Genomic DNA, 21,116 nt, shown 5'->3' with positions numbered 1-21,116 from the left:
TATTATATTAAAATTTGCAAAATATGCAAAATTCCCAGATATTCGCATAAAATATGCAATATATCCATTTTGCATATTTGCCCAAATCTAGTAATAACTGTGTACAATAAAATAAAATAACTAATTCGTTTTCCTGAGTTTTAAAACACTAAATTCCGAAATTACGAACATTGATCCTCTTGTGGTCAGCTTACATCCTACTCACAGACTAAGCATTTACCATTAAAAGAGTATTAAGTAAGACTATGTATAATAGAAATTACAGTCAAACACTCAAAAGTTGTCCAATTAAACATTTTTGATTGTGGAATCCGCTAATGAACATCACATTATTTTGTCAGGCTTAACACTGAAAATATCGTCGCAGTAGTCTGTTATCATAACCGGACCATGTAATCGGCACAGACCATTCGAAAAGTATGTTTTTTCATGTTATTTTTAATTACTGGTGATTAATAGAATTTAATTAATCCGATAATGACCATAATGAATACTAACCGTTCGTGTATGTGACGTGGAAAGAATCTAGAATTTCGTGAAAAGTTTCAACATTTACAAAAAATTATCGAAGCTAGACTTTTATCCGTTTTTGTAATGAGTATTTACTTGGAACAAAATTGGCAATCGTCGATGATTTTATTACCAATATAGTTGAGTTTTATCAATTGGGACTAGTTGTGACAACGACAAAATTAACGTGGCACCAACATTTTTGAAAAATATTCAAATACAGTAGACTCGCGATTATCCGAGTCCCGACTAACAGAGCCTCTGGATTAACCAAGGTAGTAATTAAAAAGAACAAATTATGTTATAAATTAGCTTGAGACTGAAGAGCGAGATCAAGTGAAAGCGTGTGCGCTGGCTGTTGGTACGCTGAAGAGATAAGTCATTAACGAGTGTTATTGTTCTAGCCAATATTCTTCTACTGGCCGCCTCCCCGCCCAATCCCCTACCATCTGAGTCATCACAGCTAGTTGTTCGATTTGTCCCACAAATCGAACAACTAGCTGTGATGACTTTTGTTTAGAAACAAAATTAAGTGCTATAAAACGCTTGGATAAGGGTAAGTCAGTAAAGAAGATTGCTGCTGACCTAGCTGTTGGAGAAGTGACTGTGGGAGATTGGCGACATAAACGAAAAGATATTGAATAATGGGTTAATAAAAGTGTGAGTGGTGGAAGTGATTTGTTGCGAAAAACCATGAAGCAAGGAGAATACGAACAGACTTTTAAAGCTACATTTGTATGGTTTTTTAATCTTCTAGGGTTGGGAAGTCCAATTAGTGGCCACATGCTTCAAGCTAAGGCTGTCTAGTTTCACAAACGGTTTAAGGATGCGAGGAAAATTTTACTGTAAGTGATGGTTGGCTCGGCAGATAAAAGAAGAGGTATGGTATCCGAGAACTAAACAATTCGGGTGACAAACTTTCTGCCGATTCATCTGAAATTGAGCCGTTTAATTTAAAATTGAGAGATCTCATTTTAGAACATGGCCTTATGGCCTCAAAAAAGCAAAGAACGAGTAATTCTGTTGATGTGTAGCAACTCTTCTGGATCCTTAAAATTAAGACCTTTACTTATTGAAAAATCGAAGCATCCAAGGGCTTTTAAAAATATTCAAGTACACTGCCTACCCACCATGTACAGGAACCAACGTAATGCGTGGATGGATTGCCCAACTTTCAAAGATTGGTTTTTTAAGGGCTTTGTTTGCGTTGTTGAGGCCTTATTAAAAAAAACTACCAAGAAAAGCTATTCTTCTTCTGGACAACGCGCCATCTTATCCAGATGCAAGTTCGTTGGCTAGCGGTGACATTAAAGCTGTTTTGTCTTGCCACCAAACGTCATGCCACCATTGAAGGCGATTGGAGTTGTCTCGCCTACATTGAGTAACAAGAAGAGTAAATCCCTACCAATGTCCTTTATCTTCAGCGTTGGCGCAACATCGCAGCATCAAAACGAGGCCAGAAGTTGACGCAGAAATCTATCAAAGACTTCTTTTAAACATGTAGATGATCCAGTACGTAAATGTTTTCCTATCTATATATTTTAACTATGTACTCTGTATATAGGTTTACATACTTCAATTGTACATAATAAACGTCATAACTTTTGAATTTTTTGTTTATTTAAAGCAAATACACAAATTGTCGAACATGAATGTTCGAACATGAATATATAAAGTTGATACGAGCAATATTTCCTTCGTTCCTCGCCTCTGCAGTCCTATATCGGGTTCTCACAATCGACAATTTCTTCACGAGCCTCAGCTTGCCGATCTTCTTTTGAACGAACATCATCTGACTATGATCGGCACTATGAGAAAAAACAAAAGTCAATTACCTGATCCTAAGAGACCAAAAAAAAAACAAGTATGTTTGCTTTTAGAGAAAAATGTACGATTGTGTCGTACCCAGAAAAAACATAAACGTTATTTTACTCTCAACGATGCACCACGACGATTTGCTCGACGGATTAACGGGCAAGCCAGACATCATCATTGACTATAATAAATCCAAAGGAGGATTAGATCTAGTTGATAAAATGTATGCCGCCTACAATTACGCTCGAGCCACTCGCCGATGGCCTTTGGTCATTTTTTATTCTGCAATGAATGTAGCCGGTATCAATTCATTTGTAATAAACAAATATAAATCAAATGAGATAGATAAAATGCCTAGAAGACATTTTCCAGAAGCTCTTGGTATGGAACTAGTTAACGATCTTCTGCAACGTCGATTTTTGAATAAACGTATTCCTAGATCAATTAGGTCAATGCATCTATGAGCCCAGGTTTGGTGATAAGTTCATTCGATATTTGCTTTTGGGTCAACGGCCATAAGATTTTCAATCTGATTAAGGTCCTGCGAATTACCAGGTCTGTTGAGAACTTTCTACTTAGAGACGAGTTTTTTAACAGGTATTACCTTCTAGCATGACTTGGAGTCCTGAATAAACGTGTAATTCTTATTTGAGAACCAATCATGAGCCCGAAGCATTTTTTTGTTTTAAGCACGCCATGATACTCAAGGCGTGCTTTACAATTCTATCTTATTTTTCCTTTTGTCTTCTCACTAATTTAGCTCCATGTACGAAGATGAATATTTTTAATATTTTATAATTATGGACAATTATGGCCTGTGTAAAAACATACAGGCATGCCGAGCGATAAGTAGGCACTTCAAAAAGTAATATTGAACGAAACTAATACGAGTATTTTATCACCTGTTACTAAATCCATCAAGGACGCGTTTATAAGATTGTGATGGATTATTCCATTTATATTAAATACCTTGCCTTAGAGCGAGTTTTTTGCACGGTATTTCGTAGACGTGATTATTTGGGTGTGTTTACTTTGTTGATAAACCAAACGTACCTACCTATATTGGAAATTCCCACTTAAATGATTACTTTAAAATATTTTTAAAAGCTTACAATTTAATCAGTAAATATTCTAAGAGTTTATAACTAACTATGTAGTTCAACGAATAATTGGGAAAGTTGATATGACATTTTAGGTACCTGTTACATTTTATGCGGTGTCGAATAAACTCCATGTGTGTTAAACGTTTACAAGGAAGACAAAATATGTTATACGACATTTTATAGAGTTATATAAAGATTTACGTTTCAATTAGACCCAAGCTTTTTCTATCAGATGCAAATAAACGCAACGGGGAAAATTTTGGTCAAATTCAAGTATTTCTGTTTTTTTATTTTTAGCCCTATTTTGACGATTTTTTTAGCACACTGTGTAAAAATTTATAAATTTTAATTTAGCATAGTGAGTTTTTTTGTAAAATTTTGTATTTGAAATATTATACGGGGTTAATCGAAAGGTGGTTTTTAATCCAACTTTAAAACATCTTGTGGAATAATTTCGTCAGCAGATTTTCGTAAAACTGTGTTGTTTTTCGGTTGCAACCATGTCTTCTAAATATTATGCTTTTTGTTTAATGTGAAAATATGGATTGGTTCATCTTTAGGAGCGAAATGACTTTGCCACCCACAATTTACGACTTTTCCTATTATTACCATTATCTTTTTATTAATTTGTAATACGACGATGGGGGCTTTGGTGACTGATATCGAAGGAATATCATATCGACATCCCAGAAGCACTGTATTTAAATAATGATTAACAGCAATGGTATGATCTTGGTTTTAATGAACAATGATAACAATAACAAAACATAAAAAAACAACTTAAATGTAACTTAACCTAAGTACGCAAATAACAAAGAAAAACTACTAAAAAATAACTTAATACTTTGTATTGCCTCCTCTAGCCTCTCTAACTGCATGTACACGTCTTCTCATACTGTCTATGTTGCGACTATTATCTTGCTGGATGATTTGCCATTTCTCTTCTAGAGCCAAGTGAAGTGAGTTAATTGTGGCTGGTGCAACTTCGCGACCTCTAATATTTCAATAATAGACACAATAACTCAATTAAGCCATATGAGGAATGGAACTGCTTTAAAGACGAGCCATCACTTAGGTTGCAAGGTTTATCGGAAAATGATTACCCATCGCCGCGGTCAACCGATCGCCCAGACATAATAACTTACTAATGGAGATACAGGAGGAGCTGAAAGAAGCAAGAAGATTACTAAGAAACCTGATCCGTAAATCACAAGGTGGAATCAGCTCTGTGAGGAAGTAAACTAAGCCTTGTGGGGGGCCGGCTACCACATTGTCGTAAAAAAATAAGGTAACCTCCAGCCTTAGGAATAGCTGCAATATTTGACAAAAGAGACGGCCAGATCGAAAGTTCTAAAGGGACCGTACACCAGCAGATGTTGCTCCTTTAACACTGAATGAATTGCAAGACGCCTTTAGAGCTATGAAAAATGGAAAATCTCCTGGACTAGATGGAATTCCACCATAAGCTGTTAAGGAATGGGAATAATGAATAGACTATTTCGAACACAATCATTCCCATAATAATGGAAAGTAGCAAGGTAATCCTGGTGCTAAAGAAAGCCAAAGACTCCGATCACGTAAAATCGTATAGACCAATTGCGTTACTGGATACTCTCTGCAAACTACTGGAGTTCCTGATTAGGGAAGGACTAGAGGAAGAACTAGAGGATAAGAAAATTATGAGCGATTAAATTATGGTTTCAGAAAAGGTAGGTCTACAATTCATGCTGTAAACATGTTGCGACAGTAGATCTTGAAAAGGCGTTCAATAACGCTGATTGGGGAGTAATACTTAATAAATTGGAAACAAAAAAGGCATATCCAAATATCTTTTAATATGGTGGGTGATTACCTGAAAGATAGGACAATCGAAATTGAACCTAAAGACAAGTTTAACATCAACGCAGGTGTTCCGCAGGGATAGTTCTCGGACCCACATTGTGAAACGTTCTTTATGATGGCGTACTAAGATTAGTCCTACCTACGGGATCGAGAGTAATAAAAAAGGCAGAGGAACTGAACTAAACTAAACCTAAGCTGATCCTTAAAGTTGTGGACAACCTGCGGATTTGTAAATGTAGGTTCGTCGCAAAACAAAACACTGAGACTCAAAAATCTGAAAAAATCTTCATTTTTATTTTTTTCATTTTGTACAATCTAGCGATTTTTTCACGAGCAGGAAAATCTTCTTGTCGCAGAGCTTGTACCTTAGTAAAATGAAAAATATATGAACTTTCGTTGTGTAAGATATTTCCTACGAAAGATTTTGAAATTGTGAGATACATGGCAGAGAGTCTTCGAACGCTAATTTCTCGATTTTTCCGAACTTCTATTAAACTAACATTTTCATGTACTGCGGTTACAGTATTGTGTCGCCCTGTTACTTTATTTTTTGGGACCTCTGAACCTGTTTCTATTAATGGTTGTTGAAGAGCTGTAAATTTTGAGTGAGTGGAATGCTCACGATTGGGATAGCATACATCAGCGTATTCCTCATTAGTAAAAACCATTTTTGTTGAATTGAAATTGTTGTGTTTAAATGACACAAAGTAAAAAACTAAAAGATAAACTTCGCGAACTGACAACAATTTGACAATGGAAAACGTATTTCTGTTGGCAGTTCAAAGCCAACTAGTACAAAAAATATTAATTTAACTTTCATGACGAAAAAACAAAAAATATTCAAATCTATTTTTTTAGAAAACGGTGTATCCTACCGACTTAAAGTGAAAGTACCTTTTAGTACTACAATACCTGAAAATTAATTAATCTAGTATCACGAATGTTTAAAAGTTAGACAAAAAAGTTATGCGTTAAAATAACCGCTGACCTACGCAAAACGGACGCCTATGATAGGGACGAGAAACTCGCAATTAATGGAATCGATATAGAGGATAAATAATTGTACCAGTTTTCGTTTTTCTAAATAGAAGCGTTTTAGAGGTATTTAAAAAAACTAATTACAAGGCGTCTTTTTCAAAGAGCTCTAGGTCCTTTAGGAAGCATTTTGGACTAGGTGAATTGGGTTAATAGACCCGGAAATCAGATTTTTCTCGGGACTGTGACTAATCCAGATATCTGACAATTTTTTTAGTTATTATGACATTTTTTACACTAAATTGTTAATAATAAAAAAAGACGCCGAAATTTATGCGGAAAACATATAGGTTTTCTTTATATAGGCCTATAATAACTAAAAAAATTGTCAGATATCTGGATTAGTCACGGTCCCGAACAGGGTCTATTTTTTTTGCTTATTTCCCTATACTATAAATTGTCTTAAAATTATCTGAGGGATCTCCGGTTTTCATTTGTCAGAAGAGTTTCTAGACACCCTGTATATGTAATTGCAATAGCAAAAGTAGCTTTGTATATATCATTACTCACGGAATGTTTAGTTACTACTTTGATATAAATCAAACTCAAAATTAAGGATGTTATAAAAAAATACGGCGGTTTTTTCTTAATTCTCTCGTCTCTAGCTTCAACTCGGTATTATTATTTGGTTCCAACACGTTGATACTTTCAAGAAATAATTTAGTTATTCCCTTTGCTATTATTAATGAAATAGTGAAGTATCAGATAGCTCTAACTTGTCTCAGGCACTTCTTGATCGCAGTTTGGAGCGTCGGACATTATCGAAGCGAACTATAGAAAATTCCCTTTATTATTAATAAACCATAGGAAGCTTCCGTTTTAGTGGCCTGTCTACTTACTTGTTCTAAGTTTGCTAGGTAGACAGAAGTTTGTTGGAGAATTTGTACAGGATGATGTCGTCATAATCGATATTGGCTTTGTTTTAAATCACTACAGAGATTTACAAACAATGGGTGGTTTACAACAAATGAGAAAACGATTTAGTTCTAAAATGACCTCTTTTTATTAAGATTGGAAGTGAAAATACAAGAGAAAAGACAACAAAAGTGAAATAAACAAAATTGGCGACACATCAATTACCAGACATTCTTTGAATTTAGTTACTTAGCTTTATAACCAATAACAAAAAATTTGATTATACATTTTTTTAAAATTTGTATAATAATCTTTTTTGAAAAAGATTTCCGGAGTGCAAATCGAAACGTCAAACATTTGTTAATTAAAAATTTGATTTTCATTACAACCAATAATTGTGGCTTAATCACATACAAACATAACATTTAAAAATATTAATTTTTTACCAAGTTATCGAGCTTTAACAATGTTTGCGTTGTTAAGACCTTTTTAGCGCCATGTGTCACCAGTGGACATTTTCAATGTATCCTTTAAGACCGCGTGCCCATCCGTGGACATTTGATGTTACTCGCTTCAAGTCACCGTGGCCATAATGTGAGCACGGTTTATATTAGTTTGACGTATGGTGACGTATTCAGTGGTCCTAGGAAACAACAAAATTTTACGTGGACCGGGCAAAATAAATGTATCGGTTGTGATTTTTGGCAGTACAAAAAACTGATATAATTGTGTGTTTTTACATCGTTTATTACAAAATAAATTTAATTCTTCCCCAATATTAATAAAAATAAACGAACAAACTGAGAAAAATATTAAAAAACAAGTAGTCTTAACGTATTTGTAATACAACAAAAATAATAAAAATTAAATTTCTGGAAATGAGATAGTTGCTAGATGCTTTGGAAAACATTCGAGGCACATTGGCAGGTTACACTTATCGCAATATGTATTAATTATTTTCGCTTTTTTACGAGTATAAACTGGATTTTGTCGCCGAGACATAGTCTTGTAGTATGGGCTGCACCTTTTTCTGGTAACTCTGTTTTGTCCCTCGTATTCTTTCAAGAAGTATTTTATCTTGGAAGATAAGTATGGGATTTATATCTTTGAAATTATACCCAATTTCTTCTTATTAATTTTGTTATACAGATGCACAGCATTTACCATAGCTGTTGAAGTAACAAAATAAAAAACGAGTCGCTTATACCACTTGACGGTTCTTCTCACGTATGGCGCATAAATGTGCGTTCATAACGAGGCGCCGACCCTCGATCGGACCATAGGATAGTATTATATTATCATCGCTACGTAAAATAAATGCTATATTTTAAATGCGAGCGTTCACTGTCAGTGCTATACTCTAGGCGAGGATACCATGTCACGGTCTTCGTAATGAACGCACCCTAATGCCATCTGGTCAGAAGTGTCGGCAAAAGCTTTTCCTTTGTTGTAATTTGCAACCATCGCTGGTTTATGAACTTCTTGTCCTCTGCGATTTACTGTCACCATAGAGTCGTCATGTTTGATACGGAGCATAAGAACATCTCTTTTATCTTTCCATTTGCACACAACTGTTTTATTTTAGTTTTGTTGGACCTCGACATCACCCTTTCTGAGTTTAGCTTTTACCACATCTGGGGGACTATATTTTCTGTTTGTCCTTAGTGTTCCTACTAAATGTGTTTGCCGTTGAATTAGACATTAGACTATTAGACAGCGAAATACTAGTGTACCAATTATCGGTATATAAAGTTCTACCTACATCCAAAAGTCGCTCCATCAATGTTGTTACAATTTTTTTCGGCAACTGATGTATCGTGCGCTCTTTCTTTCCCTCTGTAGACTTTAAACGACCGTGTATAGCCTCCAGCAATACAGAGTTTGAAAACCTTTATCCCATACTTATGTTTTTTATTGGGAATGTACTGTCGGAAAAAATACGTTCTCGAAATGGTACATTGCTTTCGTCAATACCAAGTTCTTCTTCGGGAATATAAGATTCTTTAAATTTCTTTTCTAGTACGTTTAAAAAATTAGAGATTTTGTGGTAACATCTTAAATCTATTGCGGCTCATTATGTTACCATTTTCATAAATTCTTTTTTTCCTCCAGTAATCCCTCAATTTTGGCAAATACATAAGTCCCATCGACAAAATTATGCCCAAAAACTTTCGCATCTCTGTACAATCAGCATCAACCCATTTATTCGAGTCTTCGAGTTTCCTTTCCTGTTGAGGCAGCTTCATTCGCAGTATTTCTTTGTGCAACAAATCTATTGGATTCTTCCACAAACAATGAGATAATCTCATCGTCTATGAAGTGTTCAAAGTAACTTATAGGAGAGGCTTATAAACTTTCTGGATTCTGGATTCAGGTACACCGAAGTAGGCATGGAGAAAATTAAATTTTAAGCTGTCCTCTGCCACAGGCTCCCACTTGGTCTGGGGTATTTAATCGGTAAAAGGAACTGCTTCAACAGCTTCGTTCTCGACATCAGATACAATTAATTCATCCTCACTTGAATCGGAGCTTCTTTCATCATATGAGTAATCTCGATCTACAATGGAGTCGTTCTCGGAATGGTCTGCTGCTTCAACATCAGACAAATTTTCCAACTCCCAAATTAATTCTTCTTCTGTACAACTGAAATAATCAAATGCGTGACCACTGGTGAACATTTGGTCCCACAATGTAAAATTACAACCTGGGACCGCGTGACCACCAGTGGACACTAAAAAAAAATCACAAAGAAAAGCTGAAAAAAAGTGTGGTTTAAAATATAATAATAAACATTTAAAAACAGGTTTCAAGAAAAAAAGGTATTTTAAATATTTGGTTCCAGAAAGTGAATAACCAATTACAGCGTGGCGCTAAATGTGTTTGTTTATTTATTGTTTATAACTCGAAAACGATGCATTTTAGAGAAAAATTATCAATACTCCGATAAAATCCCTCATGATACACTATCCCTGATACGCCACAACGAACAAACATTTTGAAACTCCATTTTTTGGTTTGTTCTTCACATATTGTCTTCTAGAGCCTTCCTTTTTCCCCTTGTATGGGACCATCATTTCATCCACTGAACATCTAGGCCCTGATTCAATTGTGACTCACTTTCTTCGCACACGATCTAAAATAGGCCTTATTTTGAAATATCTGTCATTATTCAACTCCTCATTGTTGACAAAATCTAGGCTGCGTCGTATTGCTTGATACTTCTTTAGTGACATTACATTTGCAATAAGTTCATATCGCGTCTCTTCAGGCCAATAGTCCGTGTACGTCGGCATGTCAACAATCCCCATTAAAAGTTCGATAGATTCGAATACAGATTAGTTTGTTCTACGATTAATTCAACAATATCTGGCCTATAAAAAAGGTTTTAAAATATTACAAAGGTGTTTTTATATTTTGGGGTTTTGTAAAATCATTACTTTGTTCCGTTGTTACCTCATATTCAAAATCATCAGTCGTCCAGTTGAATCAAGGCTCATCTTTTTTCACCTTCCGTTTTATTGAAGAACTTGCTTGTTTTTGGATTACTGGAGAAAATTGTGGCACTACCGAGGGAGTAGCTGCTGCTATTATTCGTTTACTGACTGAAACAGGTAATATTTCTACAGCTTCTTCTATATCTTCTTCAGAAGTTATATTTTCTTCAACATCATATGTGTCTTCTGTGAATTCTTTCAAAAAATTACGAGATAATACCTCTTGTTCGTCATCACTACTACTTTCTGGGTCGCTTTTAGCACCAACTGGAGACAAAAGAGCCATTATTTTATCAATTCTCCTTTTTTTTAGTCTGAAAAAAAAATTAATGTCAAATAAGCCATATCGGGCGGCGTATACTATACAATACAAAAAGTTTTGATTCGATTTGCTGAAAAAATATTTACAGTACACCAAAAATTTGTTTATACATAAACAGTTCCAAAATAAGGACCCAAAAAATTAGCACTATAAAAAACAATAAACTGATAAATTTCTTTTACCCTATGATGGCCGATATGCAATTAAGATATGATCAGTCGGCCTCAAACAGTGGGGCGTTAATATTTAATTCCGATTGCTTGAAAAGGAGAAATATTTAATTTCCTGTATTTTATGTTCAGTAATAATATTGGATTTTATTGTATCAAAGGCAAATAAAATGAATGTAATATGTATATACAGGGCGTGTTAAAAGAAGTGGAACGGAATATTTCGAATACTCGAAATTATTTGTCGACATCAAATGTTCATCAAGGTCTCTATAAGTCTCTATTTTGCGTAGAGTGAAAATTATACGAATGGTTTTGCATGCAGTAAAATTGAAAAATACTTGCCAATAAAATACATCCAGGACTTTACTTTCTGCAGACACTGTATTAAATATAACCTGGAAACAAATTGGCACTAAATCACTTCCGAGTTCTCAGCAAATCAAACGGTTTAAACATGAGTATGTAGTCCAGTAATTATTACCAAAGCTATTGAGAGTATGCAGTCCAGTAATTATACTGAAGGTACTTTATCGTTTAACTAAAACACATCACAAAGTCCGAATTGAATTCCCGAAACACTTTTTTGTTACTTCTTTTTAGCAAATTTGTCCTATTCACTGTCTGATATTTCACTATCAGAGTCGTCACTATCTGAATGGTCTATGCCCTATGCGAGTAATTAGAGGCCGGACCTCATCTATAACTCGCTCGGTTTGAGAAGACTGAACAATTATGTCTTCCGTATGTCTAATACAATTTTGCCATTGTTCTGCCTTTATTTGTTCTAGCGATTCTTTCCAACTAAGAACGCTAGCGTCATCTGTTGGTTTGGATGCATGTTTATCACAAAATTTTTTGGCTATACCCCAAACTAATTGAATTGCGTTATAGTGGCAATGGTAAGGCGGAAGTCGAAGAACTTCATGACCATATTTAACAGGTTGACTGCCACAGTGGTAATTATGCCCGCTCATAGTACTAGTAATTCATGCCATGCTGGTCATATTGTCCGCCGTGCATTGTTTAACAAAAGTGTCTGTAAAGGGTATATGACCGCCGATTTCGTTAAAAATGCATAGATGTTGCCTATGCAACCTTTTATATCAAAAACCTAAATGTTTCAGCACTCTCCACAAACTTGTATAACTTATATCACACAGTTCCTTGTCTTTTATTTTTTGTAACACAGCACTAATTGTTACATGTTCTTTGGCTTTATACATATTAAATATAATATTTTTAATTGTAAGTTTAATTGACTGGTGCAAATCTAAAGTTTTTGGATGTCGACGATTTCTCTTGCTTACTTTAGTTATTTCATCCTCACTCATGTTATTAATTCTTCGGAATGTCCTCTCTGAGATACCGCAAGCATCGCATGTGCATTTCTGAACTGTCATGACAGATGTCAATGGACCCATATTATTTTTTTCCAAATTGAAATAACTTTCGACTTTCAGAACTAAACGCCGTTCTTCTGGAGATAACACTCTACGTTTCGACTATATTTTATTTTCTTCCAAATTACTCATTTTACTTTAAAGTACCGCTTCACTACACTATTATAAAAAAAAATAGGTACTTATATACACCTACTACACCCTAAAAAGGAAGAGGGTTGTACAACAGACGAAACAGTCGAACACAAATTATTTAACCGCCAATTCTAAACAAGCATAAACACTGCATTGTGTGTGATTGCAAAAACCGTTCGCATGTTTTAAATAAAATTTTTGCTGATTATGTATTTTGCTAAATTATTAAATAATACCAATACAACCCACAACAGAAGTGTAATATGATGATGTTTGAATTTGATCTACTTTGTCGATAACAGTGTCGTTAACAGAAAGATATTTTTAAATACCATGAATCATTTTTCAATGATTGTGAGGATTTAATAAATACATTACTATTTTAAACAAATTTTTAAAGTGTGTATAAAGAAGATTACAATTATTATGACACATGGTACACCTTATTTTTTTAAATAATATGTTCTTGTAAAGGCACAACTTTGATTATTGGGTAAACCTACATTATACGATACGTCAGAAGAAATTAAAAAAAATTGACATGTAATAAATTCACTGTTTAAATAAATATTCCGTACTCGTACTATTGCAATAAAATATTAAAACCAATAAACGATAACTTGTAGAGCAGTGCTGATTGAAACAACAGAGCAGTAAAATGTCATTCATAGAGGTAGTGTAAAATATATCACCGCTTATCTGGTCCGCTAGTAATAAAGTTACCAGCATTTAATTGCTAAGCGGTCTTCTTAGGTGGAAAATACTTTAATTGGCGATTTTGGAAGGTCTATAAAACTTCACTATCATCTTTTCATTAAACCAAACCGTTTTTTAGCCACACATTACTTAAGTTTTGGGATTAAATAAAGGTCATTGCGAGCCAAACGTCGCGGTCCTGATAGTTCATAAGGTAATTTATCCATCCTCATATGAGTCACTATACTCAATAATAAAACTCTCACTAAAAGTCGAAAATCCTAGTAAAATTTTCTCTGGTTCAGTATTATATTTTATAGAATGAATCACAATTTTTTACAGTATATCTAACTGGCTCGAAGTTTTTCTTATTACAATTTATTTATATGGTGTCGGAACTGATAGCAGAACAACAAAAACTTATCAGCACAATGCACTTGTCACTACCGCTCAGTCGCTTCATTACTTTATATCAATTCAGTTCGAAACTGAATCAAACGGTCGCAAGTGTGTCTGTAATATAGTGTGTATATCTGTATACCAAAGTTAATAGGATTTATCTTTGGAGTGTAAGTAATATTTCAGTATATTAAATATGAGTAATTCATGATCATTCTTATACTCAGATCTTAATTGAAAAGTGGAAATTTCACATGAGCTAAGTGCCAAAACCAACATTTTGAGATATTGAGTAAAAACGTTAAGAAAACGCTTTTGTTTGTTTATTTATACAAAAAATCTGTGTATAACAAAACGGAAAACCTAATCTAAAAGTATAATAATGTATTAAGAAACGAAACGAAAAAAATTCTTTTTTATTTCTTTTTTAAATAGGAAGGTGCTCACCTACTTTTCTTCAGTAACGGGACGGAATATATCATTATTTTGTATGTTAGTGTTTTCAGCAGAGTCTTCTTGTGCAGTTTCAACTACTCCTAGTAATTTTTTGTAGAACTGTTGGTGGTGAGGACTGTTGAGGTATGGTATCGTTGATTGGTGGCTGTTCTTGTTCGCTGATACTTTGGTTTCGGGTTCCATTATCACTAATTTAATTTTTTTCAAGTCAATTAGTGTCTTGTTCTTTTTAAAACGTTAGTTTCACGCCATGATTCAAATTCTCAAAATGAATGGGTGGTTTTGATGTTTATAGGATTCTCTTTTCAGCACGTATCCTAACTTGTAGCTTAGTGGTATTTAACATTTTTTCTGCAGCTTCTTTGATGTTCTAAAAACCAAAGCTATTCATGTCTATGACATCGAAAGGTGGAGTGTATCTTACGGAACTAATAGCGTTGATCAAATCCTCCGGCACGAATGCTTTCATAGTTTTTTTTCTGTTTTTCTGTTAGGGCAAAATCCCTGCCACAAGGCATGAAACTGTGGCCGCTTACCAAAAATCTTTGCTCTATAGAATCGTATATCGTGGTTATCAATAACTAAAAAAACTGGCATGTCTTCAGCCGGATTTGTGTGGGATATAAAATGTTTTAACCATTGCACAAATATTTCTATTGTAATCCACCCAGAGGGTGATGCGGCTCCAATACTTCCATTTGGAGCAACTTTAAAAAATTTCCGCGGAAAAATTACAAGTGGCGGACCCGTGTTACTATTATCCACGGTTTACTAGGTAACTGACTAGGGTGGCCGCTGTAGAGCACTCTCCTCTACTGGTGTTGTATTACTTTTTTTCTACAATAAAATGCTGATGTGAGCGTCACGAAAGTAGTATCACGAAACGAAATAGTGGTTCGTGGTTCGCAGTTACAGTAAACAGTTGGAAGAGTACATTTACGCGACGAGGGAGTCGGTTATTCAACATGTAAAATTTTTCAATTTTATTAAAATCTATAAAAAAGATAATAAAATTAATTTATTCAATTTTAAAAGTATTATTTGTTGCGTTCTGCAATACGATGACCTCAATATAACAATTGGGGTCATCAGAAAGGGGAGAGAATATATTATGTTCAGTCTTAGAACTCGTTGGTTTCCCCCTTTCGCATTGGGTATGTATATTCCTATAGAAAAATATATAATAAACGAGTAGACTATATAATCTCTATTTGAAAAAACAAGTAAAATCAAACATAAATATACATAAACAAACATACAATTATAACTAAACAAAAATATCTGGATGCAGGATGTCGATGAATAGGTTTTAAAAACACATTAACAACAAAGGAATTTGAGATTTCGATTGCTATGGTTGAGTATGATTAGAAATAACGCATAAATTGATATTAGACGTTGAAGAGTAAAAAATATGCGCACATATAATAATATAATTAATCCGTCGTAAAATGAACAAACCTTGTTTATAAAAAGTACATAAAATGCAATCAGACATAAAATATATGAATTATTATATTAAGTAATACAAATATTAATAAACTCAATTCAAAAGTATAATCTCAAAATCATCACGTAAACGCTGTGATATACATACATAAAAAATAATAGTGAAATTATTACAATCTAATAAATATAATCTACGATAAAGTTTAACCAAACGTAAAATGTTCTCAAACGGTTAAAATATTCAACAGGCGATATAATGTGAAACATAGTTTAGCACAAACAATTTCAACTTGCCAAATAATTGAATAATAATGTAAAGATGCTACACAGTAAACGTACGTGTGTATCAGCATCAATGTAATGGTTTATATAAGTTGTACTTTACCCCGTGAAACGGCTTCAGCCACGAATGGATTGCGAACCCTCTGGTTCGGTGAAATTCAGGAATCAAAGTCTCCTAGAAAGCGCTGCCCTTAACCCATACACATCTGTGTTGGTTGGAAGGTAAAACTCGACTGTATATGATTTGGCATATGGAACTCCTCCCTTATCTCAAACTTACTTACGTCTTTGTTTTCGCAGATGGCTCGTCTCGTAATGTGCAGTTTTTAACACAGCTGTATTTTTGTACACGGAATCTTGAAATATGGGGATAATCAAAACTACCACAAAGTCTGTTAATATTTTTAAATTTTTGTATATATTTGCAAAACTGCAACATTATTTATATTTAAAAAATATAGAAAACAGTATGAAGCTTTGCGCTAGTCCAGTTATTATTCGGTTGATGTATAGATTAAATAAACCATTGTTTAGTTTATTCTGAAAACGCGTTACATCCACTTGAAAGCTTGAATAACAAAGTTGTACTTTATAAGGCCTATAAATCTGGGGGATTATTGGGAAAATCTGAGGTATTTACCCAATAATTCCCTCTTCTCCTCATCATTATATTACTGTTTAAAATAAAAATAATATTAAAGCTGATATTTATATAAATAATTATTAATTGCTTTTTTTGTTGTAGGTAAACAGAAAATTTACAGCTAAAATCGTAAGTTTATCTTTTAAATTTAAATAGAAATAAATTAATTCAATATATTTGCTTAAAATGGAGATAAAGCAGAGTCTATTGCTAGACCAAAAATTCGTAATTTATTGTTAAATTAAAAAAAGTATTGTTAATACATAATGTTAATATTATCCATTACAGCTGGTATACTTAGTTTGTTCTATTTGTCAATGTATTATCATTCTCTAATTTGATTGTGAATATTTTTAGAGTTTTATCTCGTGACACATTTGTAAGTAGACTATTTAGATCAAAATATTATTATTTTGACTTTTGACTGATTAAATTAATTTGTTGATGATTTATTTAAACAATGTGTGTTTTATAAACGTACCAGTATTCTTTGCAAATGGTTGTATAATAATGTAATAGAAAGTTTTACATTTTAGTACACCGAGAACTATATTAATATTGTTCTGAAGCTATTTTATGCGGCATCTTAAAGCAATTACTATTTTTATTGGGATTAAAGTCAAAATTTTACGTTAACCCTTAATAAGAATGAGATATTTGTTTATATCAGCACCTCAAAGGTAAGGTGTGTTAAGTCACCAAATCTAAATTTGTAAGGAAACCATTGAAAAGTTTATGTCTTATCTATTCAAGTGTAAAGAAACCGCGAATGACCGCGAAAATCAGCTGTTTGGTCAATTTATTTCGAGATTCTTAAGGATTTATTTGAGGAGCAACTGAGCAAAACGTATTAAATCCAAAATATATGATTTTGAGTTATCTATTATCTATTTTTGACAGAAAATTGGAGTTTTGTCTTCAATTTTGGAGTTTCCAATTTTTAAAGCCTTGCATTTTACATTAAAGTATTACTTTAACAACAAAATAATATTGCTTTAGAGGAGCTATACCATTACCCTTCTAAAATGATAACAAACTTAACAAACAGTCTGACACAGTGGAACAGGGGTAGAAATGCACTTGTATCTCTTCTCTTCCAAGCCCTGCTCATAGTTGGCTTGGAGGCTAAGAACCTTCCCGCTAGAAAGCAGCACCTGTTAGACTTATCGCTTAGATCTCTTTACCTCCAGATAGAAGAAAAGATTTCCAGTTCAGCGATGTAGTTTTCTTAATACATATTTACAAAAATATCATTTATTCCCTTTACTTCTAGGGTCCTCAATTATCATTGAACATTAACTTGTATAGATTTAAGAGACAAATTAGAGAACTGGTTTAACTAATTTTTAATTGGTGTTTTAACTAATTTTTTTGTAGTTACAAACAATCGAATGTAATTGTTTTGGTCAAGCTAATTTTTACTATATTATACTAAAATTTTACGAATCATAAATCAGGACAGGCTATTTTTCTCTATTCGATTTTTCTGCATCCCTATCTCCATTACAAGAAAACGTTTTGCAGTAGTATTCTCTGCTCATCTTAAATTTCGATAAATAAACACTTAATAAATATCGTAGACCTCATTAAGTACCCAATTAGTAACAATGAACTTGGTCTTAAAATCAGAACAAAGCAAGATAACAATGGTAAGTTATTGTATATTGTTTGATACTGAAAAGAACCGTTCAGGGTTATCATTAATTGCAAAACAATCAATAAGCGACGTATTCATAACAATTTCCAAACAGCACAAGATATTTGGTGGCTTGTGCAGTCGATGGTTTAATGCAAATTAGTGAGCATTACTCATAGCGGTTTTTTTCAAATATAAAGGTAATTAAAAAAACATATATTAGAACACAAATATCTTTTTGACTTTATACTCCAGTCGTCAGAGAAGAAAATGCTACTGACCCTCTAAAAATCATACAAACAAGCTGACTTTTGTTAAGAATATCAATTTTGGGACTCCAAAAAAGATACAGAATAGAGAAAAAACGGAAAAACCGTTTTACCAAGAATCTGTACGCCGCAGAAAAAAATGTTTCAAATAAAAAATGTAGCCTACACAATTTTAAACAAAAATGTTTATTAGTACTGTTTCTGTAGAATGAACCATTCACTTATAAACAACGCTTGAAGCGACCGGTGATTTTCAATGTCAGGTACGCGCAATCAATTTTAAATAAAATTTATATCGACTCGACTGTAAAAATTCGATATCTTTTGATCAAGGTGTCCTATCAACAAAAATTAAAATGCGTTTTAAAAATGAAAAGAGCAGCTTTCGTATACAATTTTTGGATTTTGCCGTAATTAAGTCAGTCTATTAAGGTGTTATATAAATAAACGTTTAGCGACTTTTACCATTTTTTAACATTCTCATGAGATCAATAATATTTATTACTTCCATTGACCGGCCAACATTTCGGTTTTGAATTTTAGGAACAAATGTGAGGCATTTGAACTATGCCTAACAAACGCGATGTGCGCAAAGTATACAGGATGTTCCAAGAGGTCAATTTATAATTTAAGAAAGGAGGACAAGGATGGGGTCATCACGAATCCTGTTGTAAAATCTGGGAGACCACTGAAAATTAATGAAAATGTTAAAAGTGGAATTCGAAGAAAGGTTCATTCTTTTTATTTTGCCAAGGAAATTCCAACAATTTCAAAAATTCATGCTGCATTGCAAGATGATGATGTACTGGGCATCGTAGAACTCCATTGTGGAAGATACTTCACAAATTAATTTTTTTGTGGGAAACCAGCGCAAAATTTCGGGAGCTTTTTAAATGCATTAATTTTTTTCGAATCCTGAGAAAACTAATAAGTATTTTTGAAAGATTTAAAAGCAGAATGAAAGATTACATTATTACCGAGGGCCGAAAGTCCCTAAAAACTTTTATGTTTATTTTAATAAGTTACAGGGGTGAAAAAAAAGAGAAAATTTAGTGTGATTTTTAATTTCAAATATCTCATTCAAAAAAACTTTTTGTATATTCTAAGGGACTTTCGGCCCTCGTTAATAATGTAATCTTTCATTCTGCGTTTAAATTTTTCAAAAATATTTGTTAGTTTTCTCAGGATTCGAAAAAAATGAATGCATTTAAAAAGCATTGGCCCGAAATTTTGCGCCTACGCTCTTAACAGAACATCAATGTTAATGGACAGTCGTTTCTTGGAGAAGGCAGTATCTTCGAAAAATTAAACAGCACAGAGAGAAAAAACCGAAGAATATATTATTTAGATGAGACATGGATAAATGAAGGTTATGCGGTTTCCAAGGTATGGCAAGACAAAAATGTAAAGCAATCTCCAAGCTGTGTTGGAGGGATTGTCCACAGGTTAATTACCCACATTGGGAGTTCTGAGGGTTTTCTTAAAGAAGGGTTGCTCCTATTTGAATCCAAAATACGGACGACTACAACGAGGACATGAACGCCGATGTGTTTGAAGAATATTTTGAACAAATGCTGAAATTTATACCAGAAGGTTCGATTCTCGTTATGGACAATGCCAAATATCATTCACGGCAATCCAAACAGTTTCCTACAACAGCGTGTCAAGAAAGAGAATATTAGACAGTGGTTAATTATTAAAAATATATCCTTTGGAGATAACCTTCTAAAATTGGAGCTTTTGTAAATCACTAGGCAACACACACCTTCACACGCATCAAGAATGCATGTCGTAGACGAAATGGAAAAAAAACTTAACATTACAGTACTCATATTGCCGCCTTATCACTGTGAATTAAATCCTATATAGTTGATTTGGGCCCAAGTAAAAGGGGACGTGGCAAGAAATAACACCACTTACAAACTTGCAGACGTTAAAGAACTTTTTAAACACGCTTTACACAATGTCACTGGATTACACTGGAACAAATGCATTCAACATGTGATAAAAGAAGAAGAAAAAATGTGAGACTTGGACAACACATTAGACATCTTGGTGGAATCATTATTTATTAACGTGGCTGCTGAAGACACCTCCACGGATGAAGAATAAGTCAACGCAGATTATGCACACCGTTATTATTTGAAATTATTTGAAATTTTTAGCTCCCAAAGGAATGGACGGCGGCATATATGACATCTATATTTAAGAAAGGAGATAGAAAACGATGCGAAAACTACAGAGGAATAAGCGTAATATCATCAATAGGAAGATTATATGGGAAGATACTGCGAGAAAAGATAGAGCAAGCGATAAAAGGCAAAATCGGGGAGGATCAGGCAGGCTTCACGGCAGGAAGATCATGCATAGACCACATATACACACTGGAACAACTGTTGGAAAAGAAAAAAAGCAAAAAATAGAGATATACACTTGGCATTTGTGGATCTGAGAAAGGCGTATGACTCTGTACCAAGGTCAGATCTATGGGAGGCAATGTACAAATTAGAAATACAGACGGAACTCATAGAAGCTACAAAAGCTCTGTATAAAGAAAATAAAGTGTCCATTAAAATGGGAACAAGAATCATAGGAGACTTCA

General features: G+C 33.7%; 2 protein-coding genes across 4 annotated transcripts in view; both read left to right on the top strand.

The window, feature by feature from the left end:
- Window positions 1-21,116, top strand: part of PlexA (plexin A) — a 519,944-nt gene that overhangs the window by 49,128 nt on the left and 449,700 nt on the right. The window contains exons 1-2 of one of the 3 annotated variants that reach the window (XM_072546049.1): window positions 13,850-13,949; window positions 16,712-16,738. The exons of 1 other annotated variant lie outside the window; for it this stretch is intronic. The gene's annotated coding sequence lies outside the window, so the exon portion shown is untranslated. Of the gene's footprint in view, window positions 1-13,849; window positions 13,950-16,711; window positions 16,739-21,116 lie in introns of those variants that run through there. One more of the 3 variants, XM_072546053.1, reaches the window with a different exon arrangement.
- On the top strand, window positions 2,451-2,789 carry LOC140451648 (uncharacterized). The gene has a single exon (XM_072545492.1). It carries the CDS (start codon window positions 2,451-2,453, stop codon window positions 2,787-2,789), a length of 339 nt encoding a protein of 112 aa, XP_072401593.1.

Source organism: Diabrotica undecimpunctata, chromosome 10 (assembly GCF_040954645.1).
Source record: "Diabrotica undecimpunctata isolate CICGRU chromosome 10, icDiaUnde3, whole genome shotgun sequence".
In the NCBI taxonomy this organism is placed as follows: Eukaryota; Metazoa; Arthropoda; class Insecta; order Coleoptera; family Chrysomelidae; genus Diabrotica; species Diabrotica undecimpunctata.
This window is presented reverse-complemented; position numbering and strand designations above follow the sequence as displayed.

Excerpts from the sequence above, each read along its gene's own strand:
- LOC140451648 (XM_072545492.1), top strand. The coding sequence starts at position 2,451 with ATGCACCACGACGATTTGCTCGACGGATTAACGGGCAAGCCAGACATC.